The 20,823-nt window shown below is 58.9% G+C and overlaps 1 protein-coding gene across 5 annotated transcripts in view; it reads right to left on the bottom strand.

Annotated features, from left to right (window-relative positions):
* LOC121013783 (inositol-pentakisphosphate 2-kinase) overlaps positions 1-20,580 on the bottom strand; it is a 128,946-nt gene extending 108,366 nt beyond the window's left edge. For 3 of the 5 annotated variants that reach the window (XM_040449593.1, XM_040449594.1, XM_040449595.1), the window contains exon 1: positions 20,233-20,580. In XM_040449593.1, coding sequence (XP_040305527.1) covers positions 20,233-20,472 — 240 coding nt within the window. In that variant the 5' untranslated portion in view covers positions 20,473-20,580. The remainder of the gene's footprint in view (positions 1-20,232) is intronic. The other 2 variants (XM_040449596.1, XM_040449597.1) reach the window with 1 other exon arrangement.
* Positions 20,581-20,823: the final 243 nt, after the last annotated feature.

Raw genomic sequence — 20,823 nt, 5'->3', positions numbered from 1 at the left:
GGCCCGCAGCTGAGGAGCAGCGGCAGCGTGAGCACAGGCTGGGCGGGACTGGGTCCCAGGCCTGGTGCAAGGGCTCGCGGCAGGGGGGGCCCCAGGGAGGAGAGGGCTGCCGGGAGGGGGCGGTGGGGGTCAGGCCCGGGGCTTCCCCCGGGGGGGCTGCTGGGTGGTGACAGTCCAGGGTAATGGGGAAGACCTGGGACCAGCGTGCCTGCGGGGTCTCCCCCACTCTCGTGTCTCCCTGAAGGGACCAAGGGGACAGGGTGGGGGACAGGGCAGATCCCTGTCAGGAGGCTCCGGTTCTGCTCAGACCTTCCTCCCTCGCCAGGCCTGTGATCACACCACCCCCAGGGCCCCGCAGCCTCCCCCAACCTGGATGTGGACAGTGTGGCGTGTGTAATTCGGTGCACACTCACAACACCCTAAATTACACACGGACACACACACACACACCCTCAATTACATACGGTCACATACACACACACCTCACACACACACACACACCTGTTACACATCCTCACATACTCACACCCTAAATTACATACGGCCACACACACACACACCATCACACACACCCTCAATTGCACAGTCACATACACACACACCTCACACACACACCTCTGTTACACATCCTCACACACTCACACCCTAAATTGCACACGGTAACACACACACACACACACACCTCATACACCCTTACCCTCACACCCAAATTACACAGTCACACACACACACCTCACACACACATACACACACACCCTAAATTACACATGGCCACACACCCTCACATATACACCCTCGATCACACACACTCTCAATCACACGATCCACACACTCTTGCACGCACGTGCGCACACACACACACACACACACACACACACACTTGGTCTCTGTCATACCCTGGGTGTGGCAGCCTTCCTACTCCAGCCCCTCCCACCTGGCCTTGGTCTCTCCCAGGAGCCTTACCCGCCCCTCACCCAAGCACTAGGGGTGACTAGTGTTTGTTGGGGTGCCAGCCTATCCCTGGAGAAGGCAGGTTTGACTAGATCTGAGAATCCAGTGCCCCAGGCGGGGGTGGGGTCTGGGAGGTCTGGGCAAGAGGCCCAGGCCAAGCAAGCCCCAATCCAGGGAAGGGCACAATGAGCCACGGCAGGAGACGCTGCCCCACGGTGTCAGCAGAGCAGAGACACAGTGGGGAGCAGGAGAGGGAGGGGAGCACCCCTGAGGGCCCAGGAGGGTGGCCGCAGCCTGGACAAGGTGCTAGGAGTGGCATGGCCAGGACGTGGGCGCCTGCTGAGCAGGACACAGAGAGGATGGAGTGAGGGCTGGAACCAGCGGCAGGGGTGTGCTGGGCTGGAGACGGGAGAGCCGACCACAGACCACATGCAGGGGTGGGGTCTTGGCAGGGTGTGCTTCCCCAGGGGCTGAGACCCAGCACTGGGCAGGCGGCACCCCTCCCTCCTCAACAGGAACCAACATTTCTGACCAGTGTTAACACGCTGGGACCCCCCCCAACAGTGCCCACTCGCACACGCGAGGTCCCAGATACCCAGCCCCCACCGGGTTCCCACCACCCCCATGAGGCCAAGCCGGACAGAGAAGCTAAGACAATGAGGGACAAGAAGTTCTGCTGACCACCTGAGAGGTCCCTTCCCCCCTTCCCACCTCCCCCAGCCTGGGGATGGTGCACTGCAGCCCGGCCAGCCACACCTGCCCAAGCCTGCTTTTGCAGGTAAAGTTGTCCTGGGACACACCCACCTCAACTGGAAAGCTGACGCAGTCCAGTAGGATGAGGCTGGGGCCACTGCCTTGGGTCCACAGGCATAGTAACTAGAGCTCAGAGAGGCTCCCTGGGTCCCAGGTCCACACACGGGTCAGCAACCCGGCAGGGACGGAGAGCCTGGTGCCCACACAGAGTGTGCCTTTCCAGGCAAAAGGCTCCATCAGCCGCTCCCTGTCAGCCTCTCCCTAACCCATCCAGCTCAGGACACAGGCCCCTAGAGGAGACCAGGGCCCTGCAGAGGCCCCGGCCCTAGACCTGGTTCCACCCCTCTGGGTAAGCCGTCCACTGCAGGGACAAAAACGGGAGGGTGGGACAGGGGGGCAGAAGGAAGAGACCCCAGGCAGCTCCACTGGTGTTCTAGGGACCAAATCGGTATCAGTCAGGGCTCCTTCCCCACAGAACGTGTAGACACGTATATAAGAGATTTATTCCAGAAGCCAAGACATCCCACAATCTGCTGTCTGTGAGCTGGAGAAGCAGGAAAGCCACTGGTGTCTGAAGGCCCGAACACCGGGGCACCCACGCACAAGGACAGAAGACGGACGGACGTCCCAGCTTGGGAAGAGGGAGAGAATTCACCCTTCCCACTTCTGTCCCAATGCACCAGAGGGACTGGCCCGCCCACACGGAATGAGTGCTAGTCCTTCCCAGAGACACACCCGTCTGTAGTCCAGCCAAAGTGACACATGAAATGAACCATCACACAGGCGTGGGGTCTGCGCCAGTGGCTCTCAGCTCTGTCCCGTGGGGCGAAGGAGGCCATAAACAACAAAGGAGCAAAACGCCATTTACAAGACCAGACTGACTGCCCGAGGTGGCCCTTGAGCAGCAGTCTGCTGACCGCTGGTCTGAGGTCAACACCTCCTCGCCATCCAGCATCTACTTTCTGTGGCTCGTTACAGAAAAACTGCAAGCGTGTGCCGGACGGGCTCGTCCTGGAGCCAAAGGACTGCATGCAGAGCAGGGACATACATCGGGTCAGGCCTGGAAGGATGAGGGTGCTCCAGGTGGGGGAGGAGGAGCCCTGGACAAGAAGACCCCTCCTCCCTGGCCATGGCAGACCCTGGCACCCAACCAGTAGGACAGCAGGGATGAGCATGGCGGCGCCCACCGCCAAGGCCCCGTCCTGAGTCTGGGTGAGTGCCCCACCTCACTGAGCCCACCGCACACTGGGCTGTGAGCGACATGCTTCGCCTGGGGCTGGGCAGCTGGCAGGACCAGGCGCAGGAGAAACGGGGCCAGGACTAGCAGAGCAAACCTCAGGTGACTGCCCCTGCCCATGCGGTTGGCCAGTCCCTGTGGCCCCCAGAGGGCAGTACGTCTGTTCTGTGATGGCCTCCCTGTCTGCCCCAGAGATAGAAGCATTGTCAGCTGGTCGTCCACCCTGGCTCCCAGACGCTGACCCTTAGTTCCTGACACATGTGCACGGGGCCCAGAAGCAGGTCCAAGTGCAGAGACTGGCAGGGCCCAGACCCCTGGGGAAGGCCCGCAGCAGCAGGGCGGGGGCGGCAGTGGGAAGCAGGCCGCCGGGTGGGGCTGCTCTGGAGGAGCTTCCTTCCCAGACCAGTTCGGCCGTCAAGGCAGCAGGCACGACACACACCAAGCCCAAGGAAACCAGATGAGCTAAGGCCCTGGCCCAGGAAGCAGTTTCCTCAGCGAAGCTGGGATGTGGTGTTGGATTCCCGGACTGACCCAGCCTTACCCCCCTTCCCGCGAAGGGCTGCCAGCCTGCACCAGGACAGGCACATCCCAGGAGTTCCCAGGTCCTGCCTGTCTCACCCCCAAGACCCCCTTCCGGCATAGCTTTCGGGGCCCCCACAGCCAGCTGTGCCCCAGCTTGGGGACTCAGAAAGGCCAGAATCACTTCCTCGGTTCACCAATGGTCTCCAGCAGAGTGGGGAGCCCCTAAGGCGTCTCTCACTTCTTTTCTGGTTCAAAATGGTGTCCTGGAGAGTGGCTTCTCAGAGCAAGTGTGCACCACCAGCCCTCTCAGTGGCACCCTGCGTGTGGAGGGTCCGCGCCCTTGGGAGCCACATGGAAGAAACAGCACCTCAAGTGCAAGCCAGCCTGCTGCAGTATGTGCTCAACAGATGTTGATGGACCGATAGATTCCCAGTCCAAACTGGTACAGGCAGGCTCCAGCACTCGGGCAAGTCTCAGGGGGTCTGCTGACATGGGGGTGAGACTGACACAGCCATTCGGCGTGGCCGGCTCCCCTGCAGAAGCCCGTCAGCCCCACAAAACCCAGCTCCCATGAGAGCTTCATTAAGTTCAAGACAGGGCTCAGGCCTGGGAACTGGATACAGATTCAAGCTCAATGACTTTATCATGGGATAAAGGTTTTACAGCATTAAGGGAGGAAGGAAAGTCTCCATCTCAGACTGACCAAACCTATCAACACTGAAATCACTGCCCCAAACTGCCTGGCACTAAATACTGAACACTGCAAGAGCGTGTCAACTAGACCAATGTGTAGAGACTGGGGGCACTCAGCGGTACGCAAGGAAACCAGAATCACGGCAACGAAGAGAAGACGCAACAGCAGGATGAAGGGCACAATGTCCTTTCCAAGCAGAGCTTTTCCCTAAGGAGATGGCGTCACAGCAGGATGGGCTGACCTCACAGTGACCTGAACAGGGAAGAAGTTCCACACACATGTCGCACACCATGGCAGAGCAAAATAAAAATACACATTTCTCAAGTTCTCTGTAAATCTAAAACTGTTCTCAAAAAATCAATTTAAAGGTATGTTAGCATACACCCAAAGACATGAAAATTGATCTCCTCAATAATATCTGCACCAAAGAGAGCACACAGAACAAACACCAGGAAACCAAGTCAACAATACTCAGAAATACCTCCGATCAGGGCATGGGGATCGCTGCCAAAGCTGCACTATGCTGGGGTAGAGATGCACTAAAAATACACTTTAGTGATAAAAAGAAACTCAGAGACTCAACAAAGGAAACAGGCAAAAGTCTCAGAATGGGAAAGTGGTACAGCAAAATCCCAACAGCAAAATAAGAAAGCAAAAGCAACCAAGCTCATGTATTTTCTCCACCTGGTGATGGTTTCATCCAGGCCAGCGGTTTGCGTGGGGCACCGGTCTCCACACCAGGCGGGCACAGGCCGGTGCCCCTGCACACCCCAGGGACGGTATGCTCGCTGTGGGTAGGGCCAGGGCTGGACCCCAGAGCCCCTCTGTCCCTACCAAAACTCCTTCATGGGGGCTGAGCATGCATGCACAAACCCAGAAGACCTTTGGAAACAGAGCTGCACTTCACCATGAGGAGCATCCACTCGCCCCAGGAGCACAAAACCAGGGGCACCAACCCATTCAGGTTTAAAACTACTGATTGGGCGTCTGCCAGGGATCAGCATAAGCAAGCACATCCAGTGAGCTGGCCAAACAGCGTGTCAAAAGGCGATCTACAGACGTTCCTGCCACAGACGAATGTGTGGGAAGGAAGGAAGCCGCCTGCACAAAGATGCTTCCATTAGGACCTGGCCTTGCCTCTCAACCAAAGCTCTACAAAAACGGACATGCCAGCTTTCCTTCTTCACGTCACCAAAAGAGCAACTGCAGCCACAGTAAACGCACCCAGACAGACCTAAAATGAGAGCTAACGCTAACCAAACGCAGAGTGAATTACTAAAAATGGACAAGCCCAGTGGTCTTGCCGCTTAAAAGGACAAAGGACCCTCTCACCACACTTCCCAGAGGCTAGAAGAAACAGGAGGAAAGGCGATGATGTCACCTATAAAATGCACTAAGTAACACCTCCATAAAGGTCGCTTAGAGACCTACAATTCCCCCAAATGAAGTTGTTAAGCTTAAGAACACATAATAAAAACTATTTATAATCCCAACATCAAAAAAACATAACCCTTGAACACTATCTTAACTAGAAACACAAGATTCGGTCGAAGAAAAGAACCCGTCCTGGGCAGGAGGGTGAGCACCAGGCGTTCACGAAGAGCATGCGCGGTGCTGCAGAGGCGCCACCACCACGAGGAGCATGCGCGGTGCCGCAGAGGCACCGCCACCATCGTGAGGAGCATGCGCAGTGCCGCACAGAGCGGGAGGAAGCTGCCGCAGATCCTCTGGGGTCACTCCAGAGGAACGGTGACATTCGTTCCGACCACCAGCAAGCAGAAAGACTCCCCCCCAGCCCCTGAAAAACGTTAAAGGTACAATTCACATGCCACAACATTCACCCTTTTAACGTGCACAATTTGGTGGATCTTAGTGTGTTCACGGGGCTGTGTGACCATCGCCACTACCTCCACATTCTCATCTGGATCCCGAAAAGAAGACCTCACCTCTTTAGTGGTCGCTCACCAGCTATGCTCCCCCGGTCTCTGCGGATCTGTCCAACCAGGACATTTCCTATAAAGGGAACCACACACTCGGTGATCCCCGTGACTGGCTACTGTCACCGAGCGTCGCTTTCCAAGATTGTCCACGCGCAGCGAGCCTGGTGCTTCACTCCGGGGCCGCTGAGAACAATGCAGCCGCCAACACTTTACTTTCTGTATGCATGCTGTTTTCAGTGTCCTTGGGTTACACATGAGGTCACACACAGGTGCGAACCACTAGGGCACATGGTGACATCCAAGGCCTTGGAGCCACCACAACAGTCCCACCACCCCACTCTCCGCAGCCAGGTGTGGGCTTGAATTTCTCCACATCCTCATCAGCACTCGCTACCACCCGTCTCTGAAGGTCCATCCCGGGGGGGGCACGCGGTCCCCTCTGTTCAGGAACGACTAACAGTACCAGCTTCCGCTCTCGCTAGTGCCCCGCTAGTCGAACCGTTCCACTTAACACCGGTCTCTAAGTTCTCAGGATGATTCACGTTCCTCAGCCGGCCCGGAAGATCAGGGTTCCAGGCCACCCCAACCCCTCAGCTGCTCCTCCCGCTGCCTGATGGCGGGAGGACCCGCACCCAGACTATACACACAACTCCCAACATGTCAGTGAGAAAAAGGCAGATGCCCCACAGACAATCTGGTGATGGTCCGGAACAGACTTTCACAAAGGAGTGTCTGCAAATGGCCGGTCAACACAGGACTGGGAACAGGAGGGTCCAGGAAAGGCTGGAGCCAGCAACTAAGGGAGGCGTCCGGGACAGACATCCCTGAGGAAGGCACCCGGAGCAGAGCGGCTCCAAGGCCCAGCATGCAGCCCTGCTCAGTGGGCTGGCTCTGCTCCCACACCCCGAGGGCCCCTCGCCAGACCTCTGCACCCCTACAGCTCTGACAGGGTCAGGGGATGTCACACGTGGGAGAGGCCCCGGAGGGCAGGCAGTAACCGGGGCCCTGCACGCTTCACAGTCTGTGCCAACAGGAGCCCATCAGCTTCTCTCTCAGGGGAAAGATCTCCTGGCACAGGTGAGAAACTGTACCCTGAGAGCAAGGCCTCCCCATCACTTCCCAGGAGGGACTGCCAGAGAAGGGAGAACCAATACTTGGCTCTGTTTAGCTGCCCTTGCCTCAGAATCACCTGGGGAGCCAGAAACATCTGTTCACAGGTGCGGGCACACCTGCCAGCCGGCCCTTCCCGGTCTCCGAGTCTCGGGCCTGGAATCCGGAAGGCTGCTGTTTACTGGGGCCGCGCCTGTTAATCCCCAGATCAGCCCCACTTCACACGACTTGTGGAGATTATCTCCCTCAGGGCATAAGGCCCTACACTCACAGGAGCTGGGGAACTGAAGCAGAGCCCAAGGAGGGCCTGGCCCTTCTGCCAGGGGACCAGCATGGCTGTCCTGGACAAGGGCACACGGGTGCCACCCATGGGAATCACCAGGAAAGGTGAGAGTGCAAGTGCACACAGAGCCTCGCACACTGGCGACCCCAACATCCCCAAGGGGAGGTGTTGATGACTCGGGTACTAACCTGGCACACTCCTGAGAGAAAAGTCTAGAAGAGAACCTAATCACTGCAGCAGACCAGCAGGCTTCGAGGACTGGGCAGGGGGGAAGGCGCCCGCTGGGGCAGCACGGGAGACCACAACAGTTAGCTCTCGGTCTCCTTACAGGTGATTGTGCACCAATTTCAAAACTGAGGGCAGCTTACAAGACAGGATCATCTGGGCAGCAGCCAGAGTCACTCTGGAATCTTCTGTCCCTTGAGATCAGAGGCCACCCTAATTAATATGCCCACCACCGGCAGAGGGGCTGAGCCCCACCTCACTGAATCCCAAAACAAGGGGGCAAGACCAGACAGCCAGCAGGAGCAGATTCCCAGAAGCCTCCAGGGAGAGAAGCCACAGAAGGAAGGGACAAGCTCCCACACAAGCACAGAACCTGGAGGGTTGGATGCAGCCCTGGGCCACCTCTCCGAGCCAGGGTGTCACCAGGGATCCAAATGGCCTGGCGGGGTGAGGGCAGGACCCACCCTGGACCTTCCATCTTTCTGTGAACCCCTTGGTCCCACACCACCCTAAGGCTGGTTCACAGAGGGAGTAGAGCTGGGGGAGGAAGGACCTGAACCCCCAGATACACAGTGTGGGCCAAGGCAGTGGGGGCAGCAGGCCTGGCCCATGGGCACACAAGCACCTGGGCCCAGGGCACCCCAGGTCTGGCACCAAGTGTGCACCTCCTCAGTGGGGTTGAGTGAGCCCATATCTGGCAAGTGACAGGTGGTCAGGAGGACAGGGAGGACATGGGGGACACTGTGGGGGAGGGGGCAGGGCTCCACACCAGAAGTGGGTGGGTGGGCACACGACAGGTCCAGGGAATAGACAGGTGCTAGGTGGTCTGCAGGGAAGGCTGGGGGCACTGTGGATTCTGGGGGAGCTGGAGAGTAGGCCTCCCCCTGGGAACGGGGCAGATGGAAGCTACAGGCACACTCACACAAACTCTGCCTGGCTGACGACCCTCATCCATCAGACCAGCCCTGTGCTAGGCTCAGGAGATCCACGAGTGACATCTGTCCTCCCTCAACCCACCCTTCCCACTATGTGGCTTCTGGTCTGTTTCCTCTCAGGTACCTGCACATTGGCTGTGGGGATCAGAAGAACCAGAGCTGAGGACTGACACCTGTATGGAAACAGAATGTGGCTGCCTATGGACGGCTGTCACTCCCCCGCACACCCCCCCCTCCCTGCGCCCCCCGCCCAAGTCTGTCCTGTCCGCCCACATTTGTCCCATCGCCAACCATGCACCCCAGCTGCTCTGGGCAGCGTCCAAACATTAAGCTGCTTTTAGAAAACTGGGAATCCACTCTTGGACGGTAGGGATTTAGCCAGAATCGGGTGCATTTAGAGAAGATTACACCCTAATTGCCTCAGTGTCAGCAGGCAGGCTTCCGGCCAGCTGAGCCCCAATGCTGGCAGCGGTCCCCTGGGACCCTGGCTCTGCCACCCAGGGACCCAGAGAGCCGTCCCAGGGCCAGGAGACAAGGCCCCGGTGTCCCCACAGCAGCTGGCTGCCCGCACAAACCTCATTCGGCAGCAGGAGGGGCAGCTGTCCAGGATGGCCTGGGCTGGAAACACCAGGCTTGCCCCATCTCTAATCTCAGCACATTTTCTCCATTAGCAGCCTCAGGTAGGAAGGGACACCCAGCAAGCCACACAGTCAGTGAGTGGCTGGAAACTACCTCAGATCCCAGAGTTCTGCAACTTTGGGACCATGTCTACAGCTGTGGCCAGGGCAAGAGAATGGGGTCTCAGGGGCAAGTATGCCCCACATCCGGCATTCTGTCATGGTCACCCAGGCAGGGATGGCCCCCAGTGCCCCAAGGAACTGATGCAGGATCACCTGCCATGAGGGGCTTCCAGAGCAGAGAAGACACGGCTCCGCCTGTCAAAAGAGGTGAGACCCTAGGGGCGCCTGGGTGGCGCAGTCGGTTAAGCGTCCGACTTCAGCCAGGTCACGATCTCGCGGTCCGTGAGTTCGAGCCCCGCGTCGGGCTCTGGGCTGATGGCTCAGAGCCTGGAGCCTGTTTCCGATTCTGTGTCTCCCTCTCTCTCTGCCCCTCCCCCGTTCATGCTCTGTCTCTCTCTGTCCCAAAAATAAAAAAAAAATAAAAAAAAAAAGAGGTGAGACCCTCCCTGTGCCACAGCCAGGTGTCTGGTCCCCCAGCCTCGCCCCTCCCCCACGCACACCTTGAGGTTCGCCAGAGGGGTGAGGCCGGCAGGACCCTCCCATGCTGTCTGTGATGTGCGCATGGCCCACTGTCACCGCTCCAGGATGCCACCCCAGAGAGACACCCAGGGCCCACTCCCGGCCCATCACGACAGTGCCAGCCCTGCTTCATGTGCAGCAGCCACCCTGTATGCTGCAGACGCCGCCCCCGCAAGCCTCCGGCCTAGCCGCTCTCCGTCCCAAGCTTCACGGCCACATCTAGGCCCTAACAACAGGGCGGCATTCCAGATGGCAGCTGGGATGTGAGCACTGAGAGGGGAGGTGAGCACTGAGAGGCCAGAGGAAGAGGTGTGCCCGGCAGCAAGAGCATGTGGGAGCCACACCTGGGCTGCCCCATAAATCCAGTGGGTTCTGCAGACCTGTCCCAACACAGGCCAAGAGGAGGGACAGGAGCAGGGAGAGGCCAGGCAGGCATCTTTGGGGTGGAGCCCAGCACCAGCACCCAATGAGGGGCCAGACCTGGGGGCCCCCGCAGGCTGGAAAGAGCTTCCCAGAAGGTGGTGGGCACCTGAAAGGACAGCGGAGGCACCAAACGGGGTGTGTCTGTCACACTTCTGGAGTGACACAGCAGCCAGGCCCCACCCACGGGGAACACCCAAGGGGGACCGGATCCCAGGTCTGACCACTGGCTGACTCCACACTCCTTCCCTAACTGCCAGCTGGTCAAATGCAAAGGCCAGTAAGCTAAGCAGCTCACTGGGCTGGTTTATCAGGAATAAAGTCAACCCTGACTGAGCTGAGCCCAAAGGGAAGGAAACATACATGAAGGTAACCAACCACTGGTTATTTTTCGTTTTAACCATGTGCATCCCGTTACTTTTTCTCAAGATAGATGAGATGAGATGACATAACATGACCGGACATGACATGACATGAGATGATGAGATGAGACGAGACGAGACCAGATAAAATGACTACCGCGGGTTGTCAGTGACCACGACCCACTTTGCCAGCCCGGGGGCTGAAGACCTGGAGAGACAGACCCAAGTCAGGGATGCAGAGTCACACAACAAAAACCACGGGGCTTAGGGAACACGTGAAAAGATGGGACCATCATGAAAGCAGCACCACACCATCGGGACAGTGGGGCATCCACGCAGACCAGTGGGACGGAACGGCGCCTGCAGAGGCCCAAGGACAGCTAACGGACCGGCCGCGGAGCAGGGGCCGTCTGGTGTCTCGAACAAACAGCACGGTAATGACGGCACCCCCTGCGCCCCCTCACCCCGCAGACAAGTGAGCGTGGGCATGCCTCCGTCCCTCCCAAGGTGACTCAAAACCAAGGCTGGACCCAAAATGCAACACGGACTTGCAGAACTTCCAGATGAAAACACGGCAGAAAATCGCTGTGATCTTGGGTTTGGTGACCAAGATCTCAGCACCTAAAGCGCAACCCGCACAAGGGGCGCTGAAATGAAAAACGCTCTGTGAGAGACCCTGCTACGGGAGTGAGAAGAGCAGCTGCAGACTGAGAGACGTTACCTGCCAACTAGGACTCGCACCGAAACAGAGAAAGAACGGCTCTCGATGAAGAAACTCCTGAAACCCAATAATAAGAAAGCGCTCGAATTTGAAATGGGCAGAGGAGAGCAGACGCTTCACCAAAGACACACAGAGAGCAAATAAGCATGTGACCAGACGCTCTGCATCCGTCATCGTCATAGGAGAAACGCAAATCAAAACGGCACCAAGACGTCACTCGTCACTCGCACTGAGCTGAGCCGAGTGGCCAAATTCCAGTGCACAGGCAGCACAGCACGGCATGCCGCGAGGTCGCACAGCAGCAGGAGGCCGGTCAAGCTGCAGGGAGCGCGGAACAGGTTAGCGGTTTCTTACCAAACTAACCATACTCTTCCTGTTCAATCCAGCAACAGCACTCCCAGGAACCGACTGACCCAAATGAGTTGAAAACCGATGTCTACACAGACACTTGCACAGATGTTTACCGCAGCTTTATTCATAATTGTGCAAAACTGGAAGCAAGCAAGATGCTTGCTCGAGTGAATAAACAAACAGGAAAGTGTACACAAACGTAAAATCAAGGAAGTTCGGTGAATTCTAGGAAGGAACGCATAACGTGGCAGAACAATCTGACCATATTTCAAATGGATGAAGCCACCTCACTGAAAGGGATGCGGAACACAGTGCTCGCTCAATTAACTTATTTGGAAATAAGTGGAGCACAGAAGACCACTGGCATATAAGCATCAGGTTCCACTGACACAGGCACAGGCCAGCAGTTCTGACGCTCCTGTGCACACCTGTGTGGCTGATGGGGGAGCCAGATGTCCCGCTGCTGGACGGAAGGTACAGACAAGCAAGGGGAGGCAGTGGGAACGACACACGCAGCGAGGGGCCGGAGTGGAGACCTCAGCATGAGCTCACGTTCGGGCTGCTCACACACAGCTGGCGCCAGGCAGACACGTTTCTAGACGTGTGTGTGCACACGGGCCGGGGTACAACACCTGTCTCCTGGCTCTGTCGGCTGGGAGCGCGGAGAAGCAGTGACTGTCCAACAGCAGCAAACAGCCAGATCTTGGCCTCAAACACCATTCTCCAGTAAAAGAAACCAGGCTCCTTGAAGAAATGACTGATTGCAGGACTGGGACACGGAGCATTCACGATGAGCTGGGAGCACCTATAGCACCAAGAAGGAGTTGCTAAAAAAGAAAGGAGGGAAGGAAGGAAGAAAGGAAGGAAGGAAGGAAGGCAGGCAGGCAGGCAGGCAAGCCGTCAGGAGGGAGGGAAAAAGGGAGAAGGGAAGGAGAGAGGGAAGAGGAAGAAGGAGGGAGGAAGGAGGGAGGGGGAAGGAGGAGGGAGGGGGGAAGGAGAGGAAGAAGAATGGAGGAGGGGAGGGAGGAAAGAAGGAAAGAGGAGGGAGGGGAGAGGAGGAAGAAGGGGGAGGGGAGGAAGGGGGGAGAACACGGGAGGGAGGAGGGGTGGAATAATCAAGACAATGAGCGTTGAAGGGGCACAGGAGCCAAACGGGAGGGGAGAGCCACCAGGGCAAAGCTGGAACAGGCGGAACAACAAAATACAGCAGTGCTGGCTCACAACCCAAACCTAAAAAGTACCTGCAAGTCAACAGCAATACAAGCCAGCGGGTGGATAATTAAATAAAGGGCACAGAGTCAGGTCTCCCACGCAGAAAAACTCCAAACCACGTACACAGACGCTCCTGTCCAGGAGAGGTTTGGAAAGGGGGAAGGGGCGCCTTGAAAGTGGAGACCCTGAGAAACACCCAGACAGGGATGGAGGCCAACATCATGGGGATCAGCCACAGACTCTCATAGACGTCATGGGACGTGGTGAGAAGGGTGCTTCACCGCTGTGACCCTCCTCCCCGAAACATCTCACCCCACCCCATCCACGAGAAACACAGGAGACAAATCCCAACTGAGGGACAGTCAGCAAAACACCTGCCCAGCACTCCTCAAAACTGTCAAGGTCACCACAAACAGGAAAAGTTGGAGAAACGGTCATTACGGGAAGAGCCCAAGGTCCACAAGACACGTGAAGTCTGCCTCGTGGGATCCCACATGGCGTCCAGGGGCAGAAAAAGGACAGCGGCTGTTTTCTAGGGGCAAGGCCACACGTGAGCAAAGGCTGAGCTCCCACCAGCTCCCACTATTCCTCAAATATCACCCATTTCTGGAACAAATTCACATTTTCGAAACAGGTGTTACAGCAGAAGGGACCGCCTCATCACACTGGCCACGCTGACAACATTGGGGGACATCAGGCGCCGGCGGTGACTTGCCCACAAGCTGTTGTGGGAGCCCGCCCTCACCGACCGGGTGTGGCATCTGTGACAGCAGGTGTAGCTGCAGGCTCACCACACCAGACACCCCGCCTGGCTCTCCCCTGCCCCCATCCCAGGGCCAACATTCCCTCTGACCACCCAGGGAATCCCTCTGGCCGAGATGGGCCACAAGGGGGAAGGAGGGAGAAGACAGCCCAGGGGACCCCGGGCAGCAAATGACAGAGAACGGGTCCCTGGCCCACACTCACTCCATCACTGCTGGGGCTTCAGGGATGCACTGGCCTAAAACAAGGAAACCAAGGTGCAGGGAGGGGACCCCTAGGGGTCATACCCAGCCTTGCTAGCATACAGCGTGAGCCGCGAGCCCCCACGGACCCAGGTCCCCACCCGTGGAACAGGGACAAGGACGGCCCCTCCCTCCTGGGTCACAGGAAGCTGGCATCTCTCTGCATCAGTCAGGATACACCCGACAGGGGACCGTGAGCCCTGGCGGGCAGAGGAGGTACAGGAGGGCTGGTCTAACAAACGCGATGGATGGGCGACAACCACCCAGCCACGAGGAGACAGTCCACAAATCAGGTGAAGAAAGCACTCCCACCAGCTTTTTAAAAAGGGAAAACACAAACAGATTTAAGAGTGGGGTGCTGGGGGCCTGCAGGAGGCAGGAGGGAGGGCAGCTCCAGGCTCCCAGCGGGAGGCGGACGGCAGCCTCAGGGACAGGCACCCGCAGCCCTGTCTGTGCGGCCAGGCCCTCCAAGCGCCCTTTTGGCTCCCGAGCAACATCTCCGAGCCACACGGGAAACCCCAACGCTCACCGGTTGTGACAACGCCGTGGAACCGTTACCTCTGTCAGAGGTGACAATTCACCTCTGAGTGCAACGGAACATTCAACTTGTGTTTCCGTGCGGGTTTCCCAGCACCGCACACAGCCGAGCTCACGGAGACACGGCCGGAGCTGCAGCCACTGACGTGCCAGCCACACATTCCCCCCACTTGGGTTCTGCTCGAAACTTCCCCACACAAGGGGGAAGCCGTCCGGCAGGGGCGCGATGCACGCCACCTGCCTTTGAGAAAGCAAACCCGAACAACACAAACCGCACGATTCTCTCACGTGACACGGCAACAGACCGGAAACAACTTCGGACCCGCGGACACTGAGCCCATCTGCTTGAAGGAAACGGGCGCTCCTGCACCTCAGAGAGTAACGCTAAACCGGGGCTCTTCACAAACCACTCTGGACGTTCTCCCCCCATTCTGTGGCGTCCAGCGGCACTCCCCGACACGCACGGAGGAAAAGACCTGGGAGGAGAAACGGCCCGCCCTTGCCCATGCTCGCCATCAACGATCTCCGGAATTCCCACACAGATACTGCTCACTTCTAGTCTCTCACGCTCCTAAAACAAAGGTACAATTTTTAAAATATCAAGCTCTAAAAAGGAAGCCAGACCCCAGTCCTCCCAGACACCATCGCCTGCCCGGGCCCAGACGGCCTCTGCACCCTGCTCACCTGCAACCCCACCTCTGGGTCCCCCTCCCCGGGGCAGAGCGGGGCCCGGACGCTGCTGGGCAGCCACACCGGGCCCGCTCCTGCCCGCCACGCTGGACAATGCTGGGCCCGGGGGCCGGGAGGGCGGTGCCCATCAGCGCCAGCAGGGTCCTGGCCAGCCCCTGCCTGCTGCCGACCTTCGCCTCACAGTCTTTCTTCACCCCTGGCACGCACCGACACAGTGAAGCAAGTGTGACCGAGGGGCAGCTGTCCTCACTGACAGGGAAGACTCATCTCCTCCTTCCCAGCAAGGGGCCAGGCTCCCACAGCTGACGGGGGAAACCCAGCAGGAGGCACGTCCACCTGGCCGCAGCTCTCTGGCCACCGGCTGCCCGTGCGCTGCAGGTGCTCTGGCCCTTGGTGACCTGAGCTGTCAGTCCGGGGCCACACAGCTCCTGAGGGCCAGGAAGGGTCCACTCTGTCCCCTGGAGCCAGAGTGGAGGCCATGGCCCTGCACAGCACACGCAGCACCTCCTTACCCGCCAGGGCCGAAGCTCTCAGGCTCCCGCCCACCCCCATTTTGGGAAGCAACTCCGTCACAGCGAGCCACCGCGGACAGGACAGAAGAGGACACAGAGGCAGTGCAGGAGACTCCGGCACTTTACAGAGTGGAAGAGCCCTCACGTTTGCTTCACGACCCCTGGGCAACACATTCCACAGGTAGCAGAGCAGGGAGCGCCCAGGAGCGCAGCCCTGGAGGGCCGCGTGCTCCTCGTCTTTGGATGCCCACACCTACCTCTCCCCACGGCCAGACCTCGTGGGCAGGGCCACCTCAGCGCCTCCAGGACCCTCCAGACCCCACCTTCAGGCCCAAGTCTGGCCCCCGCATGCCCACGGCGGGCGGCCGCACAAACGGGTCCCCCAGAGCCCTCTAGCCCCAAGGATGCCACTCCATCCTCCAAGAGAATCCCCACAGGCCTTAGCCAAGTCAGGGCTCTTCCTGCCCCAAGCAAACACCTGAGGAGGCCTCCGATTGCCCTTCCCTCCTCCTCGAGAACCTGCCCTCTCAGGGACAGGCCACCCAGGCTCACAGCCTTGAGCAAAACTCAGCCTCTCTGTGCCTCGGTTCTCCCAGCTGTATAGTGGACACAACAAGGGGGCGACCCCAAGGCTGGTGTGGGGTCTGCAGCAGTCAGTGGGGCATAGGAGGCTCTCACAGCACCTCCTTCATGGCTAAACTCACTCACAGCTGAACCTTCTGTGCAAAGACCTTCATGGGACCTAGTGCCTGAGAACCCCATCCTGAGCATCCTCAGTTTCCCCGATCACTGGGAGGGGAGATTATGAGAGGGAAGGAGGACGGGAAGGAGGGAGTCAGTCTAGAACACAGAGCAGATGCTGCCACTCAGCTCAGCCACTGAGTCTGCAGGACGGGAGGGACTCAGGTGCTGGAAGCTGGTTTTGGGAGCCGGGCTGGGGCAAGTCCAGAGGTGAGGTGGAGGCGGCTCCAAGAAGCGCCCAGGCCTCGAAGGGCAGGCGGGCCGGCCTTCCAGGAGCTGGGAGAGGCAGGGGTGGTGAGAGCAGTGAAGGCAGCCAGGACAAAGCTTCCCTCAAGCAGCATGTGCTGGGTAAGCTGGGGCCATGGCCCCAGGCAGCAGGCTCTGATGCCCAGGACCGAGGGATGGCAGGGAGGGAGCCAGGCCTGAGTGAGGCAGAGGGAAGGAGCTGACAACATGAACTGGCAAACACTAAGTAAACACCTACTGTGTGCCGGGCACCGTGCCCATCCCCTGACGCCCTACAACTCACCAAATTCCACCTGCTGCTTCCTGGGACCTAAGCACACTGACTGCACGTACTAGATCCTGACATGGCACGCACAGCAGAGAGGGGACCCAGACCCACCTTCCTGCTACACCTTCCTTCCTGAGACTACACAGGGACCCCTGCCCCCCAGCCCTCACATCCCTGAGCCCCACAGGCAGGAGCTGCTGCCCTAGCACACCTGCCCCCCTGAAACTGCAGCAGGGGACACGAAGTGAGGTGAGGCCATGGCCATCGGAGTGTCTGCCCCACCAGAGCGGGGAGGGGATACAGTGGGTGTTGGGATGGAGTGGGACCTTGTGAAGCCAGGTTCAATGACTACCAAATGCCTAGTCAAAAAGGGCCAGCAAGTACCCCCCACACACATGCACACTCACCACGGTGAGATACACACTCACACTAACCCAGTGACTGGCTTCAGGACACTCACCTGTGACCAGCCAGCCAGATTCCCTCCCTCAAAGACAGGACCACCTACAAAGGCTGGGCAGGAGTGCAAACGCCTCTGCTTGAAATAGAATCTGTCAGTAACTGAAACAACTTTAGCTCAAGAAATTAAAAAAAAATTTTTTAAACGTTTATTCACTTTTGAGAGCCTGAGCAGGGGAGGGGTAGAGAGAGAGGGAGACACAGAATCCGAAGCAGGCTCCAGGTTCTAGCAGCACAGAGCCCGACGCGGGGCTCGAACTGACAAACCGTGAGATTATGACCTGAGCTGAAGTCTGACGCTCAACCGACTGAGCCACCCAGGCGCCCCTAGAAATTAAGTTTCAAAAGAACAAAAATGGGGGGCGCCTGGGTGGCTCAGTCAGTTGAGCATCAGACTTTGGCTCAGGTCATAACCTCACGGTTCGTGAATTCGAGCCCCGCATCGGGCTCTGTGCTGCCAGCTCAGGGCCTGGAGACTGCTTCGGATTCTGTGTCTCCCTCTCTCTCTGCTCCTCCCTGCTCATACTCTCTCTCTCAAAAAGTGAATAAAGATTGGAAAAAAAAAAAAAAAAAGAACAAAAATGTTTACCTCCCTACAGGACAAAAAAAAGGCTCAACAAATATTGTCTTCTCAAATCTTGATTTTTTTAAAATAAGAGTTAATGTATCCAAATAAGACCCTGGCTAAAATTAAATAAGCTGATGAGAGTGTGGGCTGGCATGGGTGTGAGTGCCTGGTGCAAGCTTCCTGGCAGCACCCCTGACACTCTGACGCTCCTTTTTCTGGCCTCTGCCAGGACTTCCAGCTGAACTGTTCTTCCCTCACCTACAATGGGAGAAACTCAAGTTCAGGACAGTGAAGCCATGTGTCCAAGGCCAAGGGGCCAGTCCGTGCAGGACTGGGGGGTGACATCAAACTAAGCAAGCAAGCACTTGAAGAACACTTGTGGAGACGGGCACACCACCCTCCTGATTCCCCCGGGATCCACCCTCCAGACACACCCCACGAAACACAGCCAAAATTCCTGTGCTGATCAAAACATTTGTGCCTGTGACAGTAAGGAGCTGACAACTGAAAGGCCCCCAAGTGGGGACTAGTTCTTTCTGCTACAGTCTGTTCTGGTCTGTTCTTAAAGTGGGCATGACTGTGAGCTCCTGAACACAGAAAGGGACTGCACTTGCTGCGAGGGGGGGAGGTGCTCACCAAGCTGGGGGAGGGGAGGGCCCAGAGACCAGAATGGGGCCAATGGCGCTCCTGCCCCATACTCTCTCAGCCCCTCCACCCCGCCTCCCTCCATCAACGCAGGTGCACCCCCTCACCCCACACACCAAGAAGGGGCCCTTGCAGCAGGGGCCAGGGGCCACCCCTCCTGCAGATACAGTGCAGCCCAACCTGGCTGGGAGAAGGCACCAGTACCTGCTAACAGATGACAGGGCCACAGGTCCCATGTGCTGCCACCTGCCCCCCCCACCCCCCACATCAGTCAGTTTACTAACCAAACACCTGCTCTTCCTAGCACGGATCTAAGTACATGTGTGGACTAATTCATTCCCTCCTCCTCACTATCAGAAGGGGACCCTACTGTTCTCGCCAGCCAGGCAGGGAGGCTCTGAACCATACAGGCACCCATCCACGGCCACAGGAGGCAGAGATGCCAGGAGGTGGGCAGTCAGGAAGGCAACCAGCATGGTGGATCCCAAGACCAAGGGCCAAGGGGAAGTGTCAGGTGGGGAAGGAACATGCTGTGGGAGAAACCAACAGGCCACACACCTCACCATGCCTGGCCTTTGCGAACATACAATTCACAACCAGTCTTTTCTGGGTGAGCAAGGCTGCAGAAAAAGGAGCTAAGGCTGCTGCCCGCAATCATAACACCAGCAACCAGCAGGGCCTGGATCCAAACCCGGCTGTTCCACTCAGAAAGCAACTTCTCCCTGCCCCCTCCCCCCCCAACAGGGCTGAGAAGTCAGGGAGAAGTGGGAGAGAAGCTGGTTTAAGTCACCCAGAACTACTTCACCCAAGGCCTGCCCAACTCTCCCGTGAAGCTCGCAGGTAGCCTGGCGGGGGTGGGGGTGCGGGTCCCATCTCATCCCAGAGCGAAAATCAGAGGAGACACACGGCTCCTTCGGTGACAAACACCCATAGACCTGTCACCCGACCCTGGGACGGTAGCCAAGGCAGCCAAGACAGGAAGTAGGCGGGAAATGCACTGCATCCCAGAGAACTAATGGGGCGGGGGGACGTCACGGAGCTGAGTCTAGGAGGGACAAGGAGGACTCCAGTTATCGCAGATAACCACATTCAAGGGGAGCCCCGGTCAGGGCCCCTTCCCGGCCTCAGGGCGCTCACCCAAGACGCGGAAACACCCAGAGACCCGCGCTCTGCCTGGAGATGATGGAGGCCCAGGCCCGGCCTTTCCTAGCCGGGTTACCTGCATCCATCCCACGCCCCCATCCCCCCACCCGGAAAACCAAACAGCGCAGAGGACACCACCCCACCGTGCCCAAGGTCCGCAATCAGAAGCAAACAGGATGACGACACGGCCCGACCCGCAGCCCCTGCCCGCGGAGGCCAGGACCCCCGCACGCGCACGGTCCACCACTCCAGGGGTCTCCGCAGCCCTTCCTGGCGGGCCGCGCACGACGACCCTGGTCGCCCGGGTACCTGCCGGGGCCCTGCCCTTCCCGCGGTCTGGACTCTGCTGGGGGGCCGGCCCGGCGGGGGTCAGAGATCCGTTCGGAGGAAGGGGGTCCAGCCGGCCTGACTGGGGGGGTCGGGGTGGCCGCCCTCGCTCCTCACCTCCTTGAGCTGCTCCATCTCGCCGCGGATGGCCTCGTAATCCACCTCGAGCTCCTCGAACTGCAGCTTGAGCTGGTGCTTCTCCTCCAGCACCGCCAGCCCGTACTCGGCCGCCTGGATCTTCTCGCGCGTGGTCTCGGCCAGCTCGTGCGACAGCCGCTTCACCTCAGCGCGCAGCCACTCGGGCTGCGCCTCCATCACCAGCCGCGCGTACTCCTCCTCCTCCGACGGCGCCGACATGGTGGCCCGCGGCCGGCTTACGCTGCTCCCAGCGAGGGTCAGGCCGGGCTCCTGTCCGCCGCTGCCGTCGCTGCCGCCGCCCAGCCCGACGGCGCCCGGCCCGCCGCCGCGCAGCCGCAGTGCGCCCCTCGCCGCGCGGGGCACTGTGGGGGCCGTAGTCCCGCCCGCGCCCACTACAAGGCCCGTCGTGCCCCGCGTTGACGGGCTGGGGCGTGATTGGCTTGCGGCCTGCGCTGGAGCGGGCTCCTTCCAGCGCCGCTGCCTCCGTCTCCAACTCCCCGGGTATTGTTGGGGGAGGGGGCCGTCGTCTCGTCCCCGCGCCCACTACAAGACCCGTCGTGCCCCGCACCG

Source organism: Herpailurus yagouaroundi, unplaced genomic scaffold (assembly GCF_014898765.1).
Source record: "Herpailurus yagouaroundi ecotype Mexico unplaced genomic scaffold, PumYag 199, whole genome shotgun sequence".
Lineage (NCBI taxonomy): Eukaryota > Metazoa > Chordata > Mammalia > Carnivora > Felidae > Herpailurus > Herpailurus yagouaroundi.
Note: the sequence above shows the minus strand (reverse complement) of the source record. Positions and strands in the feature narration are given on the sequence as shown.